This window comes from Ochotona curzoniae, unplaced genomic scaffold (genome assembly GCF_017591425.1).
Source record: "Ochotona curzoniae isolate NIBS_2020 unplaced genomic scaffold, NIBS_Ocur_1.0 contig_1014, whole genome shotgun sequence".
Classification (NCBI taxonomy): domain Eukaryota; kingdom Metazoa; phylum Chordata; class Mammalia; order Lagomorpha; family Ochotonidae; genus Ochotona; species Ochotona curzoniae.
The window spans coordinates 9,768,928-9,795,944 of NW_024464920.1; the positions used below are offsets into that span (position 1 = coordinate 9,768,928).

Here is a 27,017-nt window from a genome sequence, read left to right on the forward strand (position 1 = left end):
TGGCTATGGAAATACCTTTGAGACATTGTTACATAAGAAATACTGTGGGCCTCTTCAAAAAAAACAACTGAGGTGTCTGTAAGAGATTTCCTTATATTGACAATAACAACAACAGTGGAGGAAGGATACTGCATGAGGGGCAAATCAATCCACCTGCCAAGTGGCTATGCCCTATCCACCAGAAATTTCCTTCCAGGTCCATTCATGGACATGACTTCAGGTCTGTGTTTACAGTATGAGTTGTCACTTTCACATAATGTCTGAATATTTCTGCTTTCCTCTGTAAGGTCAGGACCCCACAGTGATGACCCTTGTGGCATAATAGAATGAAAACAGAAGTGTCACTATCAAAATAGGGGGTTATGGGGAGCCACTTAAATAGTTTTTCAAGATACATATCAATCCAATAATATGCACAGTCTATTGATTCCCCTGCAGATCCTAAAACAGTTTTAAAAATAACCCACCTATAGTAAAAAAGTACAATGATCTGCAACAAACTGATAAAAACAAAAGCAACTTCTTGAAGGCAAGGGGATGCAAGGTAAACAGAGATGGTGAGGCTTGAGTGTTCAATGTATTCATTTCTATAAGGAAAGCATTAAGTCTCTTCCACCATTCAAAAACCAGAACTGAAATAAGAAATAATCCATCCACACTGTTATTTTTCTAAATTCCTAGATATGGCAGGGCCTATCGCTTTAATTACTTGTGCTCCTTGCCTGCTTCCTTTTTTCCAGCCTGCAAGTGCAACGGGCATGCTGATGCCTGCCACTTTGACATCAATGTGTGGGAGGCATCAGGGAACCAGAGCGGTGGCGTGTGCAACAACTGTCAGCACAACACAGAAGGCCAGCACTGCCAGCGCTGTAAGCCAGGCTTCTACCGTGACCTCCGGAGGCCCTTCTCTGCTCCGGATGCTTGCAAAGGTAATCCAACATTCAAAAAAAGGATGATGTGCGCAAAGGAGATGACTCTTCCTCACTCATTTCCCATTTTCTCTTTGCTGGCCCAAGAGAGGGGCCAGTCATGAAATGCCCAGACAATATTCTTACAGACATCAGTCCTGGTAAAAGGCAAGAGTGTTCAACCAGGTAAGTGACAAATTGTACAGTAGTCCTAAAAAAAATCTTGTTCACTCTTCATGAAGTAAAATTGTTTCCTGGAATAGTACAAACTAGATGGCTAACCAAAAGGGAGACTTTTTGAGGTGCTTAAGATGATCCTAAGACTACATTTAGGAGTAGGGCACAGACAAAAAATGGACTCAAATTAATGAAGTGATGAGTGATTGTCCACTCTTGAGTCATTAAATCACCACAGTGAACTTGAACACTTGAAATATATCAGGCTTTAATTTCACCATGAATTCTTTTTGGTTGGTACTACTCAAATGTTATAAAAACTGTGTATCCTGATTTATTACAAAATAATTTCATATTGTTCCCCCAAAATACTAAACTCTTTCCAGAATAGTTTTCACTTTCTTGGTTGGCATAATCCCAAAAAGGATTTTTTAAAAGACTAGAGTTTCCAAAGACCTATACAATCCATGTGACAACAGTTGCAACAAATGACCCTGAGGGGTGCAAGCAGAGCTTGGAGGGGACAGTCAATGGTAGACGGACTATTCATTTAATCACACAGGAATTTATGTGTCAATCAACTCAGAAATGGTTAGACAATAAAAGTCACTCTACACTATTCATGGAGACGGATGGTCATACCCTTCTGGTCCCCACCAAGGACTCCATGTTCCAGGCCAAAAACAGTGACAGGAAAGGAGCAATACAATGGAAAATAATCTTTGAAAACCTTGAGGGTATTTTTTTCTTAAAGGAAAAGCCAAGTTGATCTTTAAAAGTACATATTTAAAGCTACATTTAAAAGCTCCAAGAAACTTGCCAGGGCTTCCTTGCACCAGGCTTCATCTCTTCAAGAATGGAAGGTTACGTATGGCACCCTTGCCTTCACCATCAAGCTCCAAACTTGTATTTGTGTCACAACATTTTTTTTGAGAATTCTATTTTGTTCCTGCTCTTCATCTGTGCTCAGGCTCTGATTTTAATAGGTTTGAAACAGAGCTCTATTAAATACTCTCACTGCCACTTACAGCTGCATAGCGATTTGCAAAGTGAGCCAGCTGCAGCAGATGGAAGCTCTCGCCTTCTCTAGCTTCCCTTCTCTGTTCCTGCCTCTACTTGTCTCTCTGATGTTCCTTCAAATAAACAAATATTTTAAAAATAAAATTTGTATGTGCATATCCTCTATATGCACATATCCATCACCATTTTGATTCCTGCGAAAAATGTGTAACATTTAACACATTGTAGTCATGGAGTAGACTCTCAAGAAATGGAAACTAGCATTATAATAACTATTATTCAAAAAGCTAGAGGGTAGGATTATCCCACTACAGGTTGACTGTCACTGCTTTGAAAACATGCAATTTGAAGTGCACCATTTTCATAAAGGTGCTATATAGCAGTTACTCAAAACGGTATATTGTATAGTGTATCCACTATACTTATTCATTGTTCCTATCACATGCCCAGTACTAAAGGAAGAGCTCTGCCCTCAAGGAGCTTCTATTCCAGTAGAATACATGAATCAGCAGTATAGTAGAAACACTAATCAATAATAGGATTAATACATGAAATATGTAATATGTGAGATAATAATAAGGGCTAGTATTGCCAAAGAAAAAAATAATAAAACAAGTGAATTGGGATTCAGGATGTCAAGGGTTTGATCTAGGAAGAAGAAGGCAAGGTGGGTATCAAACAGGACTTTGAGAGTAGGCTTCATTATTGGAAAGGTGAAATAAGCAAAAGCTTGTAAGCACTCAGGAAACTGGTCCAATATTTAATTGGAGAAGAGCATTCGAGATAGAGGGTGTAGTAAGAACAAATGTCCAAAGACAGGAAAGTACTTAGCGAGTCAAAGGAAAAAGCCCGAAGTAAACATGGCTGCATCAGAATGGCACTGGAGGGACAGTAGTCCATGAGATTAGAGAAGTGACTGGGGACACACAGAAGGGCAACCGATGGCTGCCTCAAGGCCACTTAGGCCAGCCAGTTTTTACTAGCAGTGGAATGATGAGCCAGTCCAAGGTTTTAGAGCATTACATTGGCATGATCTCATATAGTCTGTTAAGACTCCGTTGGTATTGGACATACATTTAACTTCTGTTGAAATTTGCAAGTAAACCAGTGATTCTAAAAGCAAATCATCATCTGGGAATTGTGTTAGAAATGCAAATTCTCAGGCCCCCACGTAGAGATCAGCTAGATTGGAATCTAGATAGGCCCAGCAATCTGGGTATCAACAAATTCTTCAGGCACTTCAGATGCACAATAGTTGGAGAAATAGGAGTCTAAATGATGGCCCCAAAATTTTACATTGGTTAAAGAAAGTTTTTAAGAGTTCATTGAGCCTCTAGTATGTGATGATATAGCAAATAACTAGTCACTTTCATCTGAGTAAAAACTAAAAAACCAAGAAGAATACTGAAAGAAGTCTCTTGAAGATATATTAGGCTAGATTTTAGAGGAACTTGACTGCTAGCCCAAACATGTTGGTATTTATTTTCTAGGGGACTCAGAGCCATCGCAATAAGTTAATGAGGGACGTGTCATATACTTGCAATATATTTTAATGGTGTGTAATTTAAATAAATTTGAAGGCATTGCATCTTATTCACTGCCTTCCATTTTACTAGTCAATTTTTAAATTATTGGCTTTTTAAGACTTCAATCTACAAAGAATTGAAACAGCTTAATTAAATGCTAAATCTCACTAATTAAGAAAAAAAAAATAAAGAAGAAAGGATTCACTACCAGACTTGAAGCCAAAGTACATACCTTTGGTCTTTTGGGTTTTATTTTATTTGGGGATTTTGTTACTGTTTTATGCTCAAGCTATGGCTCATATACTCTCAATAAATCTTAAAAAGCTGCCAGCTCTGGCTTTTTAAATTCTCAAGCACTCATGGTTTTAGAGTTTTACAAAAGGAACATGAAAGCAGAGATTAGATGCAGTGTCTTTGTTAGTGGGCACTATTTCTTATAATGTGCATTTAGAGATTTGTATAGAGCAAGTTTTATAGGTCTTGGTCCCCCAAGTCCTATTAAAAAATAAAGAAAATATAAGAATATGGCTAAACAAGCTAGATATACAGCTTTTGGCTATTTTTTCAGACCATGGAAGTGTCTTAACATTCTTTTACAACCAATAAATTGGAGCGTTTTGCATCTTTTTTTTTTTTTAAAGGTATTCTTTCACTCAGCAAATTTTAGTGAGCACTACTATGTCTTTGAGATCCTAGTTTCTGAGAATTACAATTATGGGCATGAGAGACACCATCTTATCCAAAATTTCCATTTTAGATATGTGGAACAGGCAGATACTGGCATGCATGCACATGTACAAGTATGCTCAGTCTTGTGTTAGTTAGAGAGCGTGAACAGCAGGGAGATTGCATGGACTGCCAGGGGTGCCTTCTTCCTGGACATCACAGTGGGTGAGTCAGAGGAACTCACGTAGTCAGGTCTGCCCACAAGTAGCCATAGCCAGCAATAAACATCTGATTCCATGAAGTTGATGTTCATAGGTAGTATCTAAGCATTACAAGACAAATAGCACAAGACCATTGAATAAAAACTTCATCAAGGCCATGTTAAGACATTCTTTAAAAAAAATTTTGGGCCTATTTGCGCCGAAATAGCTCAGTTGGGAGAGTGTTAGACTGAAGAATCTTGGGCCTGGCACAATAGCATTGTGGTTAAAGTCCTCACCTTGCACACCCCGGGATCCCATATGGACACCGGTTCTGACCTGGGGGCCCTGCTTCCCATCCAGCTCCCTGCTTGTGACCTGGGAGGGCAGTCAAGGACAGCCCAAAGCCTTGGGTTCCTGCACCCGTGTGAAAGACCCTAAGGAGCTCCTGGCTCATCTCCAGTCATTGTGACCACTTGGGGAGTGAACCATCAGATGGAGGATCTTCCTCTCTGTCTCTTCTCTCTGTATACCCACCTTTCCAATAAAAATAAATAAATCTTTTTAAAATAAAGAATCTTAAAATAGAATAAGTTGATTGGTATGTAGTTGTCTGGATGAGTTTCTCAAATCCTGGCGTCATCATGGGAGTCACTGAGTTACTGAGAGACTTGAAGGTGGAAGCCACACTAAGAAGTCATAATGCCTGTCATGCCTAGTTAGCAAATCCTTAAGTGGGACTTAATGCACCAAGTGGGAAATTCTGCCAATAGCTGATACCCATTTGTATCTTCCAACACAGTTTTTAGGAGGCTGGTGCATTAGTTGGGAAGATCTGTATTTCCTCCTTTCTGGCTCTACATAGCCCTCAAGCTGCTGCATAGATTCCCTGCTGAATGTCTATCTCCTGCATTCACTTTAAGTCTCTCCCTGGCTGTATACGTGGCAAAGGCTTCTGTGTCCACTCCCCCAGGTCGGTTTCCTCTGGCCATGCCCTCTACAGTCTGGTCCTTCCCTTCCCTTTTCCAAGCCCGCAGTATATCCCAACACATGTTAACATATCCAGTTCTCTCTACGCACCAATACATGGCTTGACTGCCAATATTTTATACCATTTTCCTTATTATTGTTTAGCAAACTTTTCCTATCATTAATCCCTTCCTTTGCAGATGCAGTCTGTGTTACTCCTTCAGTTATTAACTCTGATAATAGATGTCATGATAAATAAGTGCCTTTAGTGGGACAGATTTCCTGCTAGGTGCTGACAGAGACACTGCTGTAGCTAGAAGTCTTCCCTTTCCTGCTGCCCATGTTTTTGAGAAAGGTAGTATCAAGAAAACAAGCTGATATTTTAAAAATTTAAACTATCTCAGTCTGTGGTTTCAGCAACAACATGTACAATGTTATTCAAAATAACAATTTTATGATATTTGCTGTACTGTGCTTACCAAGGCGGAAAAGCAACCTGCTACTCGGTGTGTGGTCCACAGACCAGCACATTGGCATCATCTGGTTGCTAATTAGAAATACAGAACCTCTGCTCCTGCACAGATAGGAGATTAGCAAAGTTCCCAAGGGATAAAAACATGAAAACTGAGACTGCATTGTAGGGGTCAGGAATTTGGCTTGGTGGTTGACACTTCTGTTAAAATGCCCACATTCCAAATCCAAGTGCCTGGATTTGAGTCCAAACTCTACTCTCAACTTGTTTTCTGCTGATGGGACCCTGAGAGGCAGCAGGTGATAGTTCAAGTAGTTGGGTCCCAGTCACCCATGTAGAGTACATGGACTAAATTCCTGGCTCCTGTCTGCCTCCCAACTTTTTTAGCCTGTTCTGATCCTAACCATTAGGGATGTTTAGAGAATGAACAGACAAGGGAGCTCCCTCCCCCACCCCCCACCCCACTGCCTCTGTTTCTCTGCCTCTCATTTTTTTTTTTTACATAGTCAGATATACAGAGAGGAGGAGAGACAGAGAGGAAGATCTTTCGTCCGATGATTCACTCCCCAAGTGAGCACAATGGCCGGTACTGCGCCGATCCGAAGCCGGGAACCAGGAACCTCTTCTGGGTCTCCCATGCGGGTGCAGGGTCTCAAGGCTTTGGGCCATCCTTGACTGCTTTCCCAGGCCACAAGCAGGGAGTTGGATGGGAAGTAGAGCTGCCGGGATTAGAACTGGCGCCCATGTGGGATCCCAGCGTGTTCAAGGTGAGGACTTTAGCCTCTAGGCCATGCCGCCTGGCCCTGCTTCTCAATTTTTTCAAGGTAAGAAAAATCATTTTTTAAAAAAGTGGTTATTCAAAGCAGCATCTTGTTTAGACATCCAAATTAACCAAAGTTTACATCTCTCTCTATGTGCATACAGACTTACAACTTTAAAAACTACATAGAGATTTTTTAAGAAAAAAACTGAAATATGGATAACTATTTCTGTGGAATAGTAATTTCATAGTTTAATCCACAGAATACTAATTTCCATGAGATGGTTAGGAGAAATTATATTAGGAGAAATTTTTCTGTAACCATCATTTTTAAGAAATGATGAATGAATGATTTCTTTGAGCCTAATGTGTAATTGTTCATTATAAATGTGCTACAGAGTTTTGAGGTTTCTGCAGTGTAATCAGCATCAGTTGGGATCAGTATTCTATGAAACACATTGAAAAGCAATGCTATTATATGAGTAGAGTAAACACATCTACAGAAGACAACTTGGAAAGACGATATCCTAGAAGGTTTGTTCTGTAGAATTGATTCCTCATTTCTCAGAACTAGAACCTACAGATGTATATCAAGGAAACAATAACTCATATTTTTATCAATGAAATTACTACAAAATGAGATGAACTAGCCTAAGGAATAAATAAACGGGCCATGGAACTGTCAGCAGTGACTACCTACTGGTGCTTTCCTTCTTCTTTCCCTTCTTTCCTCACTTATCTTTCCAGGAGTTGAAACCACTGAACATCTTAAGCAGGAGCTCAGATAAATTTACTGGAAACACAGAAATGACAGCTGAGTCCAACTGGAGAATTTTCACTTTCTCTTTGGCAAGTACCAGGTCTACAAATATCAAAAGTTCTTTCCTGAAAGATCAGCCATTCGAGAAGAGAAGTTTACAGTGTTGGGACTTTGAAGGCCATTGTGCCAGCCTTTTGTTGGTGATGATACGATAGTCTAGCTGACAATTATTGAGTGCATACTATTTTCGATTTTTTGTTCCAAGGAGCCATACATGTATTAACTCATTCAGTTTTCACAAAGTGTGTAGATGTAGCTACTATTCCTGTTCTTCCACATGATAGGAGGGAAACATGGTGGAAAAGATTGACCATAGGGGAAAGTATGGAGTCAAATGTGGAGTATGGAGCAAAATGGCAACAATTTAGGGAAGACTTCTTTGAGGAGACCCCTCCAAGGCTTCTTTGATGGCTGTTTTTATTAATTTTTTTTTCTAACCATGTTGAAAAACAAAGTTTTTCTACTATCTTATTTCAACAGTTGCCTTTGTGGCCTCTAAGGGATTGATCTAGAAAACAAAATAAACTGATCCTATTCTTCCTCATAACATCCATCAAACAAGTAATAGAATACTTGCCTGGGCACATTCATTCAATCAACAAATACTAGTGACACTGATTTGGGGACTCTGTTTGCAGTTATATAGCCAGCTTCCTGCCAAACAAATCAAGAAATTATTGGTCCCACTAATGTTCTAGGCTTTTTTATTTGTTTGTTTATTGTTGCTTCATCTCTTCATGTGTACCATGTTGAATGCTATGGCCCCTATGTTTGATGAATTAATGGTCATAAATTCATCAAACTTGAATAAACAAGACCTTTGATTGAAATCCACTAGCCAGTAGATTTATTCCCAGGAGCAATAAAATGCTCTCTATTCTCAACTTCCTCTTCATTTCAACCATTGCCAAAGCCTGTTGTGGGACCCAGACAATCAGCCACACATATCTCTGCCAAGAAATCACTTCCGAGGATGACAGAAATGTTGTTTGTTTGTTTTTAAATACTAATGGAAATCACTGAGAATGAATTCATTTCTACAACTCAGGGAAAAAGGCTTTTTTTTTTTTTAAGGACAGTGCATTTAAGGTCTATGAACACAAGGAAAACTGAGTATCTCCAGCTGAACTGAGGGCTGAGAACAGACACAGGGGCTCAAGCTAGCTGGTTGTGAAGGGTCAGGAGGAAAAACTAAGCCTGGGTCCTGAGTTACTTTGAGGAATAAGACCTGGGTTCTGGAAGAACATGATCTTTGGAGTACCTATCTCACTGGAGACCTCCATAGCCCTTAGGTGGGAGACCCTGGTTTCCCATAATCGACGTGGGTATTTGGTGAGCCTAACAGAACCTGAGAATAACCTTATCAGACAATGGTATACTGGCTCTGGGTGAGGGAACCCCAGGGGTAACATTGGCCAGTTCTGTGCTTTCAGGAATGTTTCAGACTCCTGGATCATTACTCAACAGAAAGTCAAGAACTGAGCCAGAAGTGGGGTGGCTTCCCTCCTTGGGACAAAGTGTAACCTCTACATTCTCAGCCCATCTCTTATCTCAAGCCCTCCTCCTTCCAATAATTGGTTCCCAAATCTGGATGTGCATCAGAAGCTGGTGGGAGCACTTTCAGAAAATATGGACCCCATAGATCCTAACCCAGATCTTCTGTGTCAAAATTTCCAATAGGGCATAAGGAAAGAAAGATGTATTCAAAAATAACAAAATAAAAACCACTACTGGCATTTCAGACTCAGGCTTTTGACCATCTGGCCAGCATTTAATAATCATTGCATATGCCAGTCCTGCTTATCAGGTGAACCCAGTTCAGTTTGATCCTTGGAAGAAAGGTTATGAGCTGACAATCACTTATAATTTAGTCCACTGGCTGATTCAGATGTTTGCCACAGCTGGGAGGAGCTGGGACAAGCCAAAGCCAGGATCCAGTTTCTCATTTGAGTGGCAGAGCCTAACTAGTTGAGGCATCACCTTCCACCTCCCAGGATCTGCTTTGGTAGGAAGCTTGAATAAGGAACTGAGACTGGGACTCAAATCCAGACACTCGAATATGGGATGCAGACTTCTTAACAGTCAGGCTAAATTCCTGCCCCAGGACACACATTTCCAAAGATTGCACAGACTTCCACCATACATAAAGAAAAATCAGCTAACAGAAGAGAAACAAACACACCCTTCCTTCCTCCTTGATAGGCCAAAATGAATACCATCAACTACCTTTTAGTGGAGAGTAAGTGAAGTAACCCTTGGGGAGTGAGGGTGGTGCTAGGGGGTGGGGCAAATGTTGTGGTGCCACATGTCAAGCTGCCACTTGGAATGCCCATATCGCATATCAGAATCCTCGATAGAGTCCTGCCTCAGTTTCAGATCCAGCTTCCTGCTAATGGGCCTTAGAGCATCACATGATGACTCAGGCTCCTGCCACTCACATGAGAGACTCTGAAGGAGTTCTTGGTTCCTGGCTTCCACTCAACACAGCTTCAGCAGTAGTGCCATTTGAGAAACTAAACCATGGATGGAAGATTAATTCATTTTCTGTCTCTGTCTCTCTCTCTCTTTCCCACTCACCCCTACCCTGTCACTCTGACTTTCAAATAAATAAGCTTTTCTTTAAAAACAGTTAAAATAATAAGAAATTGTCCCCTCTACCTAAAATCCAAAGTGTTTCTGAAGACACTGTCTTATTACGTGATTACCATCACCGTAACCAGCTAGTATCTTTGTAAAGAAAATGTTCTTTCATCCAAAGCTAGCTTTCTTCCTGCTGCTTCTTTTTCTTTTCTTTTTTTTTTTTTCAGACTTAGGCACCACTATACAACTACCACAGGGGCTCCAGTGGGTAACTATCCCCACTTGAGAGCATCTCTCCATCTTTGTAGTGTATTCAGGCAGCACCTTCCCCTAACACCTCTGTGAAGCGTGTCTGCACTTCCCTGTGCTAAGAGCTCTATTGAATGCTGCCTTCATTCTGTCCACAATACAGTGATTCTTCCTCTGCAATTTGGTGCCACCTGTAAGAGCCCAGGAGTGTCTTCCATTTGTCCATCTTGGGTCTGGGCTTCAAGTCCATTGTTTCCCAAAGGTTATCCAGGTCTCTCCAAATAATGACTTAATGAAGTCTGTCTTTCAAATTGTAATTTTAGCAAAGCCCCAAGAATTCCTTTTGTGTCATATCAACAACACAAGCATCTTTATTTCATATTAGGAGCAACTGTGAAGCATTCCAGCATAGAATCAATATGAAGTAACTGTTTTTGAAAAACAAACTTGAAATAGAACTAGTGACTTGGCAGTAATGATTGGGAAACTTTTATCTGTTTTGTTTTTTTTTTCAATCTAGTAAGTAAAACCAGAAAGCTGAAACAGGAAAGAGAGAAAATAGATACTCTATAGTAATCATACTAAGGCAATCTTTTCAAAAAGATTAAAATAGGCTGACTTGTAGCACAGTAAGTTAAGCCAATGTCTGCAATACAGGCACCCTATATGGACATCTGTTGGAGTCAAGCCTGCTGCAACCATTTGAGGAATGAACCAGCCCATGGAAGAGCCATCTAACGATCAGTCCCTTCCTCACGTCTACAGCTGTGTCTTTCAAATAAATAAATCTTAGCAGAAAAAAAAAAAGATAGAACACAAAAATGTGCCTAAAAGGAGAATCTATGAAATAAGGGATGATGAAAGTTACGTTTCAGAAGAGCCATGGGAGAGGTGATGAAGTTCTCTAAAAGGTCTCCCAAACAGGAAGTGTAAGTCACTCAGTAAATAAAATTCTCTTCTGTGTTTGATGAGGGCAACTAATCAAGCAAATAATTACAAAACAGCAGCAAGTGCAGACATAATCAGAAGGGACATAAAGAACTACCATTTGTTGAATGGCCACTTTGCTAGGCACTGAGTTAGGTGCATTTCTGCTTTGCCAATGAATATACTAAAGCTTCAAGTGATTACATTATTTGTCTAAGTTCACATACCTGGTCAGTGGCAGGCCTGGGATTTGAAATCAGGTCTTTATGACTCCAAATAGCTCATTGTAACTCATCGATTCAAAGAATTCTATTCTGTACTTGCAACCTTGAAAAAAAGGGGGGGAGAGGCAGAGATAATTAGATATACATTTAAGAGCCAAAAATAGTTTGAAACAGTCTAACTTTTTTAAAATTATTCATTTTTTATTTGAAAGGTAGATTTTTACAGAGATAAAATCCTCCATTCTCTGGCTCACTACCCAAATGACCACAACAGTCAGAGCTGAGCTCATCCAAAGCCAGGATTCAGGAGTTTCTTCCAGGTCTCCCATGTGAATGTAGGGGCCAAATGTCTTGGGACATCTTCCACTACTTTCAGAGGCCCTAAGCAGAGAGCTGGACTGAAAGTGGAGCAGCTGGGACACAAACCAGCGCTCCTGTGGGATGCCAGTGCCACAGTGTAGAGGATTAGTGTGCTGCCCTACTGCACTGGCACATGATTTAGATTTTTTTTAAGATTTATTTATTGGGCCTGGTACTATAGCCTAGTGGCTAAAGTCCTTGCCTTGCAACTACTAGGATCCCATATGGGCGCAGGCTTGTGTTCCTGCTGCTCCACTTCCATCCAGCTCCTCACTTCTGGCTTGGGAAGGCAGTAGAGGATGGCCCAAAGTACTGGGTCCACTCCTTCTCTCTGTAAATCTGACTTTCAAATAAAAATAAATCCTTTTTAAAAGATTTATTTTTATTTAAAAGGCAGATTTATAGAAAGACACACACACAGAGAGATCTTGTATTCACTGGCTCACTCTCCAAATGTCTGCAATCAAAACCAGGGTCCTGAAACTATATCCAGGTGTACAGAGACACAAGTACTTAGGCCATCTTCTACTGCTGTCCCAGTATATTATCAGGGTTCTGGATTAGGAGTGAAGCAGCTGGGACTCAAACAGATACCCAGGTAGGATACAGGCAAAGGCTTTGCCCAGTTTGTCACAATACAGGGACTTAGATTTTCTTTTTTAAAATTATGATATCTGATTTTTTAAAGGTTTATTTATTTACTGATGTTTACTTTTTAGAATAACATAGAGAGAGAAATCTTCCATGAGCTAGTTCACTTCTCAAATGCCTAAACCAGAAGCCATCCAGGTCTCCCATGTGGGTGGCAAGGATCCAAGTACTTTAGCCATCACTGGCTGTGCATCCCAGGGTGCACATTAGTAGGAAATTGGATGCAGAGTACACATGAGACTCAATCCCAGAATTTCTGATGTGGGATCTAGGTGGCCTAAGCAGTGGCTAAACCTTGCAATGTGGCATTTGGTTTTGATGCTTCCTGATAAGTGGCCATGTAAAATTTGGATCTAAAGAACTGTATTTGTGGTCAATGTAATAGCCAACTGGCTAATTTTCCACCTTCAAGTATAGCCACTGGTTTGTGTCCCACCTGCTCCTTCCCATCCAGCTCACTGCTTATGGCCTGGGAAAGCAATAGAGGATGTCCCAAAGCCTCGGGATCCTGTACCTGCTTGGGGGACCCAGAAGAAGCTTCTTGCTCCTGGCTTTGGATTGACTCAGCTATGGCCATTATGGCCATTTGGGGAGTGAACCAATGGATGCAGGATCTTTTTTACCTCTCCTCTCTGTAAATCTGCCTTTCCAATAAAAACATATAAATCTAAAAAAAAAATTAAAACTGCATTCTTTTTAAATAATCTTAGTACAAGTAACATGGAGATGACTGAATAATTTCCTAGGCAAAACAACTTAAATCATTAAGAAGAGAGAGAACAGTGAATAAACGTGAAGGGGGATGTATTTACCTCAGGAGAGATTTATTCTCAAGGAGAATACAACAATTTTCTGCAGGTTCTCAAAAGGTACAAGGTGCTGAGTGGTGGGGGGGGGGCAGAGGGGTGAGAAAAATAATTCACTTCCCTGGCAGAGAGCGTTATAATTAGGTATAATTGAAGGAAAGAGAGGAAAGGAATTTCAGATTGATTCATGTAAGAAGAATTTTTGCTGCCCTTGCGTGGCATTTATGGGTGGGGGATGTCCCCTATGGAGAGAGAATAAAGAATTTCTGTTACTAATAAGAAATAGTAAAACTGGATGGAGTAAATCATTACATCTAAGAAACAGTCTGGACTGGGTATGATTCCGAACACTCTGCTTGTGTTGGCCATCTCTGCTTTCTATAGAGGTGGCATTATTGCTGTTGCAGTTTCTACTATGGGCTAAGCACGTAAGATGCCTGGGCTAAGATGCCTGGATCCTGTACCAGTAGTAGGAACTCATTACAAGATTCATCAAGGCCCCCAAGCAGGTCACAGCAGTCCTTTGCAGAGAGGCACATTCACTCCTTCAACCACAACCTAGAGGAGTCAGGCATGGTCTAAGGATTTGGGGCCACAGAGATAAAAAAATGATGCCATTCCTACCCTGCTAGGTCTCATATAGTATCATAGAGACAAGAGTGAGGGAGAAATCATAAAAGAGGTTATGAAAGGCTAAAAGACTATCAATCATGAAGAAATACTTATTAAGTGACACACATCTTCTCTTTAAAAAGACAGCCTATATTTATCTAGTGCCTACCATGTGGTAGCCTATCCTAGTCACTGTGCATGTAGCAAAACAGAGTCCCCAGTGCCATGGAAACAGACTATAAATACATGTATCCCAATAAAAACATAAACACTGTAATACGTGCAATGCAAAAGAAGGGTCCCATGACTGACTATAACAGGGCCTAATCACATCAGTTCCAGAGAGATCTGGGAAGATGCAGGCTTAGTTCTCAAAAGGAATAGACAGTCAGTGATGACCCCAACTCCTAGCCAAGTGTCTGGATGGTGGCGTTGGAGGGGTGGGGAATACAAGACTTTTTAAAAAATTAGTAATAAGGGTGTATGATACAACCAAATTTGTCAAAGTACAGTATTCACATTATATCCTGAAATTTTTTAACAACAAATTTTTTTTTTTATACTCCAAGTACTTTTTTTGGTTCTAACCAAAATGGCAAACTGAGGATACTAATTTTCTTTAACCACCTGAGATCCATTAGGTATACACAGGAATAAGTAGTAACCAGCACAGGAACAATTAATAAATGGGCAAGGAGTGAAGCAAAAATTAAATGGAAGGTACAATGCAGGCATCTGGCCTTGAGGTTAAGATGTCAGTATTCCACGTCCCTGTTCTTGGGCTTGATGCCCCCTCAGCCTTCTGACTTGAGCTTCCTGCTCATTGCAGATCTCGGGAGGAAGTGATGGTGGCCTAAGTCACTGAGTCCCTGTCACTCATCTGGGAAATCTTGATTGGGTTCTTGGTTTCCCGGCTTCCACTCTGGCCTAGCCCAGGCCATTGCCACCATGTGGGAGAGTGAAAGTGAAGAAAGAAAGTTCACAGTAGAAATTCTAGGCTCAAAAGAGAAACTGTGGACCAGTGTTAAGGTGCAGTGGGTTAAGTTTCTGCTTCTCATGCTAACATCCAATACCAGAGCACCAATTTCTAATCCAGCTCCCTATTAATATGCCTGGGAAAGCAGCAGAAGATGGTCCCAGTACTTGGGCCCCTGCCACCCATGCGGGAGACCTGGATGTTCCTATCTCCTGGGTTTTCAACCTGATCCAGACTGTCTGTTGTAGACATGTGGGGACGGAATCAGCAGATGGAAGATTCCCATTCATTCTCATTCTCTCTCTCTCTCTCTCTCTCTCTCTCTCTCTCTCTCTCTCTCTCTCTCTGTTAAGCAGACAAATGAAAAGCTACTTGCATCAGGAATTTAAAAGTTTACAGAGGACAGACAGGAAAAGTACTTATATTCTTTGTGTTTATTTTTCTCAAAGCCTTAACTAAAAGCAGATCTTATACATAAATAGGTCTTCCCTTTTTAGGGAATATACAATTATTTTAGGAAACACTGAATTTTAGTAAATGATGACAAATCTTAAATTATTTTCTTATTAGATTTCAGACATAATTTTATTTGAAATTAAATACCTCTTGAATCATGTAGCTTGGGCTATCACTGAACATAATATAAACATCATTATAAGGATCAACAGAAAAATATTCCCTATGAGAGCAAAAGGCTAACATATTGCCTTTGTAAAATTCATTTATAAACTTTTTATTTACTTTTATATAGTTACTCATCTCCACCAGCAAAAAATAGTTATTAGTAGAAAGGAACAAACGTAAGTAACTAAGTAAGTAGATAGATAGATAGATAGATAGATAGATAGATAGATAGATAGGAGCTTAATTTTATCTACTAAATTTTACACTTCATGTATGCATAGCAGTTCATACAGTGTCCTTCCTGCTTACAACTGTGGCTCAAAATCATCCACTCACCCCCAAAATCCCTTTCCCTCCAAGAATGTCAGCAGGGAGGTGGGCAGCTCTTGAAAGGACTTTGCTATGAAAAATTCCCTTCTAGAAATTGTGTGGGGCCTTGGCCTTTTCAGGAGAAAACAAAGTTGGGAGCCAGGGAGACGCTGCCGAGGGCGTGGCCACCCGGTAGCGGTGAAAGGTCTGGAGGAGCCACTTCTTTCCCAGCCAAGGGCCTTGAACTTTGCGTTCTGTTTTTAGCAAAGCTAAATTAGGAATACATTCTTTCAGGGTATTTTGCTGGCTGGCTAGCTGTATGTAACTCACAGAACAGCACAAGTTGGAACCAGCAGGTAATGCCGAAGAATCCTTAGCAGAGGAGTGGGATGGGATGCTGAGCTTCCAGTTGTTCAGGACAGTGGGGCCTGCCCTCCTGCATCACTCCCTGGAACTGAGAGGGACAGGCAGACCCCAGGTGTTCAAGGGCAGGTGAGCAAGATGACAAGGTATCCATGGTCTCCTGTGGCTCCACCACCAAAGACGGTGTCCATCCCAACAGGATAAGGAGAGCATGTTTGTTCCACCAAGTTTCTGGCCATTCTGTCCTTGTATTATATTCTTCCTGCATTCATGTCACTTGCTAATTGTGACTCTTGCCCTACATTACACTTCAGGGAATCCTTAAAAACAATCTGAACAGTAGATCACACCCTGCTTTTTCTCAAATGAGAGCAACAGTAGGTCTTTAAAAAAAAAAAAAATCTAAAGCCAAAATCATGGAACCAGAGAGAAACTGATTCTGTAGAAGTCTGTGATCCTATTTGCCACCAAATCCCTTCTAGCTGCAAGACAAGTGGGCCACTCAGAAAACTGGTTTGTCTTTGCCCATTTTCAGTTGTTATAATAGCCAATGCTGGACAACATATAAAGAAAGAGGTTCCTTATCTCACACTTCTGGGGATTCAAGAGCATGGGATCAGTACCTGCTGAGCTCCGGTTAGAACTTTCTGGTTACGTCACAACAGCACACGTGGCATCCTGGTGGGAGCATGTGCAGAAGGGAGAGATCCATGGCATGATGTGGTATCAGGTTTGCTTTCAGATTTATTTCATTGTTATTGGAAAGTCAGATATACAGAGAGGAGGAGAGACAGAGAGGAAGATCCTCCATCTGCTGATTCTCTTCAGGGTCTCCCACATGGGTACAGGGTGCCAAGGCTTTGGACCATCCTCTACTACTTTCCCAGGCCACAGCAGGGAGCTGGATGGGAAGTGAAGCATGGCCACAGAGATTAGAACCAGCACCCATCTGGAATCCTGGTGCATACAAGCAAGGACTTTAGCCAGTAGGCTATGGTGCCAGGCCCAGGTCTGCTCTTTTTGTAACCACCATGGGGTTCTAGAAGAACTACATTAATCCCTTTCAATGGCAGCTCCCACATGATCTCATCATCTTCTACTAGGCCCTGCCTCATAGAGGTTCATCTACTTCCCAACATCACCATAACAAGGACAAAGCTTTCAGAACATGAACCTTTAGGAGATACATTCCACCCAAATCCAAAGTTAGATCATTAGCTTCCTTAAGAAAGAAGCCATGTCTTCACAGAGGCGTCTGTGTTAGCATGGACACTGCACTAACTCAGCTGAGTACCTGAGTGTTATTTCTTTACACGTCTCTTGTTCCTTGTTTGAGAGATGAGAAGACTCAAACTATCTATGCATCTTCACCCTCTAGCCTAGCTCATGTTTTTTTTTAAGTTTTATTTATTTGTTTTAATTGTTATTAACATTGTATTATGTGATACAGTTTTATAGGCACTGGGATTCCCACTACCCCAGCATAGCTTATGTTAAAATTAAAGTTCAAGAAATCTTTGGTCAAGATATGAATGAATGGATGGATGATTGGGTATCAGCATTTTAAAACTCATAGGTTTCATCGAGATAATATTCTTCAAGCATTTGGTGCCTCTAAATGCCTGGGCCATTGCTAAATAGGCACATTATATCACTTAATCCTTGCATATCCCTGTAGCATGGGCACAAACATTGTTCTTAATTCATTAATAAGAAAAATTGGGGTTGAGGTTCATTTCACACAGTCATGTAAAGAATACATCTTCTAACCAGAATTTGAACTCATGTTGTCTTGATTGCGAAGTTTATACTCTTATCAGCTTCATTATATTGCCTCCTTTTTAAATATTTTTTTAATTAGAAAGTCAGATATACAGAGAGGGGGAGAGACACAGAGGAAGATCTTCTATCCACTGATTCATTCCCCAAGTGGCCACACTGGCAAGAGCTGCCCCAATCCAAAGCCAGGAGCCTGGAGCCTGGAGCCTCTTCCAGGTTTCCCACATGGTTGCAGGGATCCAAGGCTTTGGGCCGTCTTCAACTGCTTTCCCATGTCACAAGCATGGAGCTGCATGGGAAAGCAGGGCTTCTTGAACTGGATCTGGCACCCATATGGGATCCCAGCGTATTCGAGGTGAGGACATCAGCCACTAGGCTACCATGCCAGGCCCCAATATATTGCGTCTTTTTACTTTCTGTCTTCCTAAGAGATCTTACAGGCAATCTCTCAACAACTGCTGTATTTGTTATTTAGCTGTTGTGGTTGAAGCAATTATTTTTAGAGCCTCTGGATGAACAAGATTACTTGAAAATGTGTCCATCCATTGCTTCGACAGTTGTTTCCTCCAAAGCCAGTTAATTCTGAAAAGCTTTTCTGGAAGTGTTCCATAGAGGGGCAGTGCTTCCCATGATAGATGTATGGCTGCCAGCATGCATTCAAAGATTAATGATTTCCATGCAATACTGGATGGGAACCTACTGTGAATTTTTTTAAGTACTTGTTTCCTCTCTCTTGCTTGTTTTGAAAGTTTGGTATTATTGCTTTGGGCTTTCTTCCAAGAGGATACCCTGACAGATAATGTATTATTCAAAGTCCATCACTCACATTATTAAAGAATGTTTGAGACAATGTTTGCAAGTTAAAATAGCTCTTGTGATTTTAGTTTTTTGTTTTGTTTTACCGCCATGATTAGAAATGAGGCTAGCCTAAGGCAGATGTTTTGAAGACAAGATGATGACTCCTGAATTGGATAATTTGCCCTAGACCGGCCACCCAGCTTCTAAAAATGAGTGTAGCCAGCATGATAGCCCAGCAGCTAATGGCCTCACAGGCACCAGAATCCAATATGAGCATTGGTTCTAATCCCAGCAGCCCTGCTACCTATCCAGCTCCCTGCTTGTGGCCTGGGAAAGCAGTCAAAGACAACCCAAAGCTTTAGGACCCTGCACCTGTGTGGGAGACCTGGCAGAGGCTCCAGACGCCTGGCTTCAGATTGACTCAGCTCCAGTTATTGTGGCCACTAGGGGAGTGAATCAGCAGATGGAAGATCTTCCTCTCTGTCTCTCCTCTCTGTATATCTGACTGTCCAATAAAACCAAATCTTAAAAAAAAAATAAAATGAGGGTAGCCAGCAACCACTGCAAGCACTATATTGGCTTTTGAGGACAGATAGATACAGCTAGATCCACCAAAAAAATTATGACAATTGTAATTAAGTTTAGAATGATATTATGAATATATGATGATAGCTCCATCTTCACCACTACAGGTTTACGTCTCGCAAGAAGAAGACAAAATTGAAATTGAGGACTTGTGTTTTTCTGGGTCATAACTTCAGTGTTCATCATGAAAAAACAAGTGCTTGCTATAAGTTGGAGTTAGCAATGAGTTTGAAATATATGTTGGGAATCATAATTGAACCAGAAGCAAAAGATATCTTTGTATTTCCTTCTAAGCAAGAAAAAAACAAAATCATATCACATTTTGGAATAAAATTGGAAATACAGATCATGTATGTCTGATACTGATATCAAATTTTACAAGATGGTTGTGCAAGGCAAGCCTCAGTGTGTAGTCTTGAAAAGTTTTCCACGCAAGGTGTCAAGGCCTTCTGCCTGGAGTTAGAACTGCATAGTTTCCAAATGATATTTTTGTCTTCTAATTATGTAAAAGGTCACACTGACAAAAATCCACTGACACATGTGATAGAATGACATTCTTCCCTGAAATGCATGTAGGTTTTTAAATATATGGTGGAATGGAAAGATCAATTCCTAGAAATGCTAGAATTTTCTATTACAGGAAAGGTTAATGGCAGTAGATTATGTTACCTTGCTACTAATGGGCGTCATCTACTGTTTATCTTCTGGATTTATCTCCTCTATCTCCTGTTAAAAAACCAAACTGGCTCTACTGAGGTGAAATTATTAGTTTATTCATCTCAATATGATGAAATTTTTATTCTGGATTACATGACTTCACTTAAAGTCCTCCCATGCTGTTTGAACCAAGTGTTTTGATATATTCATGTTACGTATAACCCCCCAAATCATTCTTAATTAGAAATAAATGATAAGTCAGTAGTGTTTTCATACTTGGAAATACCTGAGTATTCTCATAATGAAACCCCATGAACAAAAATAACTCATGAAATTTCATGTAGAAATGATGACTGTAACTGCAGGAACTTAACTAAAACTGCTCTCCTGAGAAACTTGATGTTTTTCAGGCAGTTTTTGCTACTCTCTTGATGTTAGATAATTTTTATAAAGATCTTGGTATCATCTTCTAAACTATATGTCTTCAAGGGCCAAGATTGCTACTAGTTCAGGATTTGGCACAGAGCAGGTGCTTAGTGTTTTGAGTAAGCAAGTAACTAAATGCTGCCTGAAACCAACTCACTGTTAGCCTTTCAAACACCACCTCATGTTTTCCTCTATTGCCCTTTGCAACAGGAGTTTTCATTACTGCCTTTTAATTCCATCTGACAATTATTTTTTGGAGAAGCTGCAATTTGTGACTTGCTAAATGCTTAGTAAGTTCTAGAGATGCACTTCTCTCTCATTTAATCCTCAGTACAATCCAGTAGAATGGAAATAGAGGGCTCCAAAAGTAACAGCTGGGGTCTGTGTTGTGCAGCTGGTTCAGTCACCACTTGATTCAGTTGCTGGCTGCTATGCGTCTGATCCAGCTTCCTGCTAGTATGCCTACAAAAACGGTGATGGTGGCCCAAGTACTTGGGTCCTAGCCCACTCGTACACAATGCCCAATGGAGTTCCTAGTTCTTAAATTCAACCTGGCCCAAACCTGGTTGTGGTACCATTTGGAGAGTGAACCAGTGGATAGAACTCTTTGTCCTTCTCTTTCTGTCTCTCCTTTTTCTGTCACTCTCTTTCAAACTAGCAAATGAATTAATCTTAAAAAAAAAAATTCAACTGAGGACCAATGTTGGGGAGCAGCACATTAAGCACTGCCTGTAACTCTGGCATCCCAAATGAGCCCTGATTTGATCCCAGCTGTCCCACTTCTGATCCAGCTCCCTGCTAATGGCCTGGAAAAGCAGAAGTAGGTAACCTAAGTACTTGGGTCCCTGAGCCTACATGAGAGATGTAGATGAAGCTCCCGGCTCTTGCCTTCAGCCAACATTTGCAGTTGCCTAGAGAGTGAACCAGTGAGTGAAAGAACTCTCTCTCAGTCTTTCTCTCTCTCTACTTGTCTACCTTTCTCTGTATTTCCAATTCTACCTGACAAATAAACCAAAAGCAAATCCATTAAAGAGCAACAAAAGAAAAGTAAAACCTAAGCCCTTCAGAGGACTGTTAAATGCAGCTTACACTCACCTTTAAGGAACTAACAGACTGATCCGATAAAAGAAAGGAAAACACACTTTTGCCTGCAGTGCAGAGTAGAATGTGATCAGAGCAAAAAGGGAAGAAAATTAAAGCACTAAAGGGTTGCAATGAAAGGCTGGATCATATTCTCATTGAAGTAAGGAATGACTGCCAAAAGAAGGCAAACCTGTCTTCCAATTGAGCAACTGAAACAACTGCCCTAAGCCTGGAGGAGTAGCAAGGGAAAGGGTGCCACACCCCATTTTTCTGATCATTATTATATTTGTTTTTAATAAGAAAGAGGCAGCGGCACCCCTACCTTCAGCACTATAATCACACCACACTGCAGTAAACCTTAGGGATAGCTTTGTTTTGGAAAGGCAGAGACAAGGAGAGAGAACTGTCAAAGAGATAGACAGAATGAGATCTCCCATCCACTGGTTCACTCCTTAAATGGCTGGGCCAGGTCAAAGCCATGAGCCAAGGTGAGTCACAGAGACCCAGCTTCTGCAGCCATCATCTCCTGCCTTCCAGGCAGTGTATTAGCAGGAAGCTGGAATCATGAGCAGAGATGAGGTTTGAACCCAGGCACTGCCACAAGAAATGCAAGCAGCCCAAGAGGGTCTTAGCTGCTTCACTAATTGCCTATGCCAGAGGTGACATTTGAGTAGCTCTTGAAGGATACATACATTTTGCAAGAAAGATATGAGAAATTAATAAAGATGGGAAGTTGTAAAAGATTGAAGTATATCTAGAATTGTTCCATTAATTGGAATAGAGACATACGTAAGCAAGCAATGAAAGGGCTGGAAAAGTAGGCTAGCAGCATAGTATGAAAGACCTTAAATATTTCCCTAGCATTACAATTATCATCATTAACTAGCATTTGCTGGCTGAGTGGATGAATGAATATGAGATTCTTCCTAAGAAGATACTTCATATCTTCCCCAGAAAAAGCAACATTGCATATTGTTAGTCTATGGGGCAGGAGGCGGGGGAGGTGGGAAGAAGAAAGGGTTGCATAGATATAACTTATAAGGAACTCTTACAAACTTTACACATCCATATCCTGTAACAGAGCACCCATGTTTGAGTCCTGCCTTCACTTCCAATTCCAGCTTTCTACTAATGTGCACCATGGGAAGGTGATGACTTCAGTACTTGGTTCCCTGACTCCCCCTGGGAGAGCCAGACCAACTTCTAGTTAGTAGCCTGGGCCTAGCCCAGCACTGGCCATTACCAGCATGTGGGGAGTGAATCAGTGGATGAAGTATCTATGTCTGTATATGTGCATTTTAAATACAAATAAAGAAATAAATAATCTCTATAATAAAAAATAATCTAGAAGGGCCATGTTGTGCAATGCCACATCCCATGTGGGCACCAGTTTTGTGCCCCCACTACTCCACTTCCCTGTTAATGGCCTGGGAAAATCAGTGGAAGATGGCTCCAGATGGTCTAATATTTAGGCCCCTGCCAACCATGTGGGAGACCTGGAAGAAGCTCCTGCCTCCTAGCTTTATCCTGGTCCAGCCCTAACTATTGCGACCATCTAGGGAGTGAACCATAGCTAGAACATCTTTCTCTCTCTCTCTCTCATCTTTCTCTCTATAACTCTGATTTTCAAATAAATGGATCTTTTAAAAGTAATCATTGGGTAAACCTTAATAAATAGCATTGCACCAGTTGGAGCACCTACCTACAGATAAGTACACATATTTATGATTAAATCAGCACACATGTTCTAAAATTATAAAAATATTTTGTGCAGCTATTTTAGCTACCAAAGGATAAGAGGAAGTGCTGCAGGTTATAAAACTGAACAATGAGCCATTCTGGGATTAAGGAGAAGTTAAGAAGAATTTGGGATTATCACAAGAACTTGCGCAAATAGGTTGATTATATATTTTAATCTGCAGAACTGAATGAATCCCATTTAGGTTAAACTCAACATTCCTTACACCATACTCAAACCTTCTCAGCTGTATAAAACTGGAGAAAATAAACAACTGTTTTGTTTAGAGTCTCCGTGAGTTCATGACTAGTAACCTAAAATGTGGCCTTAATGCTATCTGACAATACATTCTACTTTATTTCCTAAGACTCTCATTCACTGTCCAAATCAGGTTTTCATCTTCTCTCTCATACAATGACCTTGCTTCTGTTCATCCAGAAAATACAAGCAATCAGAACAGTCTCGTGAGCTCCTTCACTGTATTCATTAACTCCCCTGTACCTGTGCCCACAGATGCTGTCTTCTAGTCTCTTACTAGGAACTGACTAGGCTCTTTCCCCAAGACAGACAACCTACAGCAGATCCCATCCTTTTTTTCCGTACTTAAAAATACTCCTATATGCTAACCACAGTTCTCTCCAATCTATGTTTTCATGTTCAATTTATCCCATTCTACTGGATACCATCAATTATCCTCAAACATCATACATGCTACAATTCCTTCCATCTTCAAACAAAACCAAATGGATACACACCCAAACCATCACTTGACTTCATGTCTGACTCCAGTGTTAGCCACCACCTGACCTCTGTGACCTGAGAGAAAAGCTCCTGGTGCTCAGCTTCCTTGGCTCCCATTCCTCCTGAGCCTTTTCAGAGAGTCTCCCCTTTGTTCTCACATTGAACTGCGCCTTCCAGGGCCCTAAGCGTGAAATCCCTTCCCCTAAGTCATCTTGGATTGTCCACACTTGACATAGCTAATGTTGTCTTCTTCCTTGCATCTTCTCTGTTTTGGCCTCTAGACCATCATACTCTTGTGATTTTATTTTCCCCTTTCTCAAGATCGCTCTGCCGTCTTTGCGGGTTTACCCTTGTTACAGCAAGCACAAAGCCTTCCTAATTACTGTCTTCAATTGTCGAACAAAGGATGTGGTCCTTTTGCCTCAGACATGGTTTTATGATTATATCTCACTTATTTTTTAAAAATCTAATTAACTTTCATTCACAGAATGCTAGCTAATGAAGCAGATTGAGAAACACACTGTGTGGAAACCATTTCGGGACTGCTGGGCCTCACCGTCGTGCAGGGAATTTGGAATCATTCACGGATCCTGTGTGTCCTCTGTGTTGCAGTATGTTCCTGCCATCCTGTTGGATCTGCTGTCCTTCCTTTCAGCTCAGTGACCTTCTGTGACCCCAGCAATGGGGACTGCCCATGCAAGCCTGGGGTGGCTGGACCACATTGTGACAGGTGCATGGTGGGATACTGGGGCTTTGGAGACTACGGCTGCAGACCTTGTGACTGTGCAGGGAGCTGCGATCCTCTCACAGGAGACTGTACCAGCAGGTGAATGCACACAGTTTTTGCTCTCTTCTCTATGCATTTCAGATTCTTTTGGGGATCCAGTGGTGATTTCAAAAGTCTCACATGCTGTTAGTGCAGCAAAGCTATTGGCAGATTCTGTAAAGAATCATTTGTCAAGTTACAGACTCAAGTGATTTACCCTGGCAGGAGACTAGAGATTGTCTGGTTCCTTTTGTAAAATGGATTATTCCTTTTCACAATAGTTGTTTAAAATACAATTGATTTCTGGAAATAAATAAACTCATTTCTATTCCAGTTATGAAAAGTTCCTTAATACCTGCTTCCTTGTTTTCTTTATTAGCAGCACAGACATCGACTGGTATCATGAAATGCCTGACTTCTACCCCACACACAATAAGAGTGAGCCAACCTGGGAGTGGGAGGATGAGCAAGGCTTTTCGGCACTTCGACACTCAGGTGAGACAGAGCTCATCAGATATCTGATTTCCAGGTCTGGTCTTGAGTAACGGTGACAAACCAAGGAACAGATTTGGGGTCCTGTGACTCTTAAGTTCTGAAGCTTAATAAAATGATGACTTCATAAGTATGAAACTTTAATATACCTGAGAGGTGTTTTAGCAAACATTGATTTATCATTTATTTAGAAGTAATATGTGTAATAACAAAAGTTTATTTTATGGGTATGCATTTTAGGAGTCTCATTACAGAAGAATCTGGAAAACTAGATGCCTCAGGCCATATCTGGGCTGCCACCTGTACTGGCCTGCAAAGTAGCTGTTCTAAGAATGATTTTTGTGCTTTTTAACGGTTACATTTTAGGGACCTCACAGTGGCATGGTAAGCTAAGTCTCCACCTGTGGCAGCAGCATCCTATTTGAGTACTGGTTCAAATGCTGACTGCTCCACTTTTCATCCAGCTCCCTGCTTATGGTCTGGGAAAGCAGCACAGGATGGCTCAGGTTGTTGGGCTCCTGCATCCATATGGGAGACCCCAAGGAAAATCCTTTCTCCTGGCTTTAGATTGGCTCAGCTCTGACCATTGCAGCCATTTAGGCAATGAATCAGCAGATGGAAGATCTTTCTATGTCTCCTCTATAACTTTGATTTTCAAATAAAAATAAATCTTTTTAAAAACAAGGTCACAGGCCCAGCACAATGGCTCAATTGGATAATCCTTCCCTTACAAGCACAAGGATCTCATATGGTTACTGGTTCATGTCCCAGCTGCTTCACTTCCCATCCAGCTCGCTGCTTGTGGCCTGGGAAGGTAGTGGAGCATGATCCAAAGCCTTGGGACCATGTACCCATGTGGGAGACGTGAAGGAAGCTCCTGGCTTCAGATAGGCTCAGCTCTGGCCATTGCAGCCCTTTGGAGAGTAAACCAGTAGATGGGAGATCTTTGTCTCTTCTTTTTTGTAAATCTGGCTTTCCAAAAAAATAAATCTTTTTTTTTTTAGATGATGACACCTCAATGGTTGCATGGATATAATTACCTAACTTAACTGTTGACTAGTCAGTCTTCTTTTTTTTGTGAATTTCTTACCTGTATTTTCTTTTCACTTGGTAGGAGGAGTGCTTTATCAATTCACTTACTCATGCAGCAAGCATTTATCAGGTCCCTATGTCATCTGTACTTTGAGGAGCTCATGAAGGGGCCATAATTTGTAGTGCTACTCATCATCTTCCAAGTCTATTTATGTATGGGTTCTGTATGTGTCTCTCTGATGTGTTTCATGAGTATCACAATGGTTTATTCGTTTTTCTAAAGGTTTGTATTTGGAGGCTAGAGTTGTGACATAGTGAGTAAAACTGCTGTCTGCAATGCTAACATTGTATATGAACATTGTTTTGTGTCCTGGATGTTCTGCTTCTAATCCAGATCTCAGGTAATGGCAAAGGAAAACCAGCAGAAGATGATCCAAGCATTTGGGCCCCTGCCACTTATGTGGGAAACCTGGATGAAGCTCCCTGCTTCAGGCTTCTGCCTAACCCAACCCTGGCCATTGCAGAACTGAACCAGTAAAAAAAATATCTCTGTCTCTATTACTTTAAATAAACAAACCACAAACCTCTTTTAAGAGTTTTGCTTGTTTATTCCCTTTTAAAATGTGTATTTATTTATTTAAAAGCGAGGAGGAGATCTTCCATCCACAGGTTCCATCCCCAAATGGCTGCATCAAGCAAGGTTAGACCTGCCAAGGCCAGG

General features: G+C 40.9%; 1 protein-coding gene across 4 annotated transcripts in view; it reads left to right on the forward strand.

Moving 5' to 3' along the window:
- Nucleotides 1-27,017, forward strand: part of NTN4 (netrin 4) — a 116,182-nt gene that overhangs the window by 71,632 nt on the left and 17,533 nt on the right. For 3 of the 4 annotated variants that reach the window (XM_040980569.1, XM_040980554.1, XM_040980561.1), the window contains exons 5-7: nt 741-929; nt 24,619-24,832; nt 25,152-25,267. In XM_040980569.1, coding sequence (XP_040836503.1) covers nt 741-929; nt 24,619-24,832; nt 25,152-25,267 — 519 coding nt within the window. The remainder of the gene's footprint in view (nt 1-740; nt 930-24,618; nt 24,833-25,151; nt 25,268-27,017) is intronic. The other variant, XM_040980578.1, reaches the window with a different exon arrangement.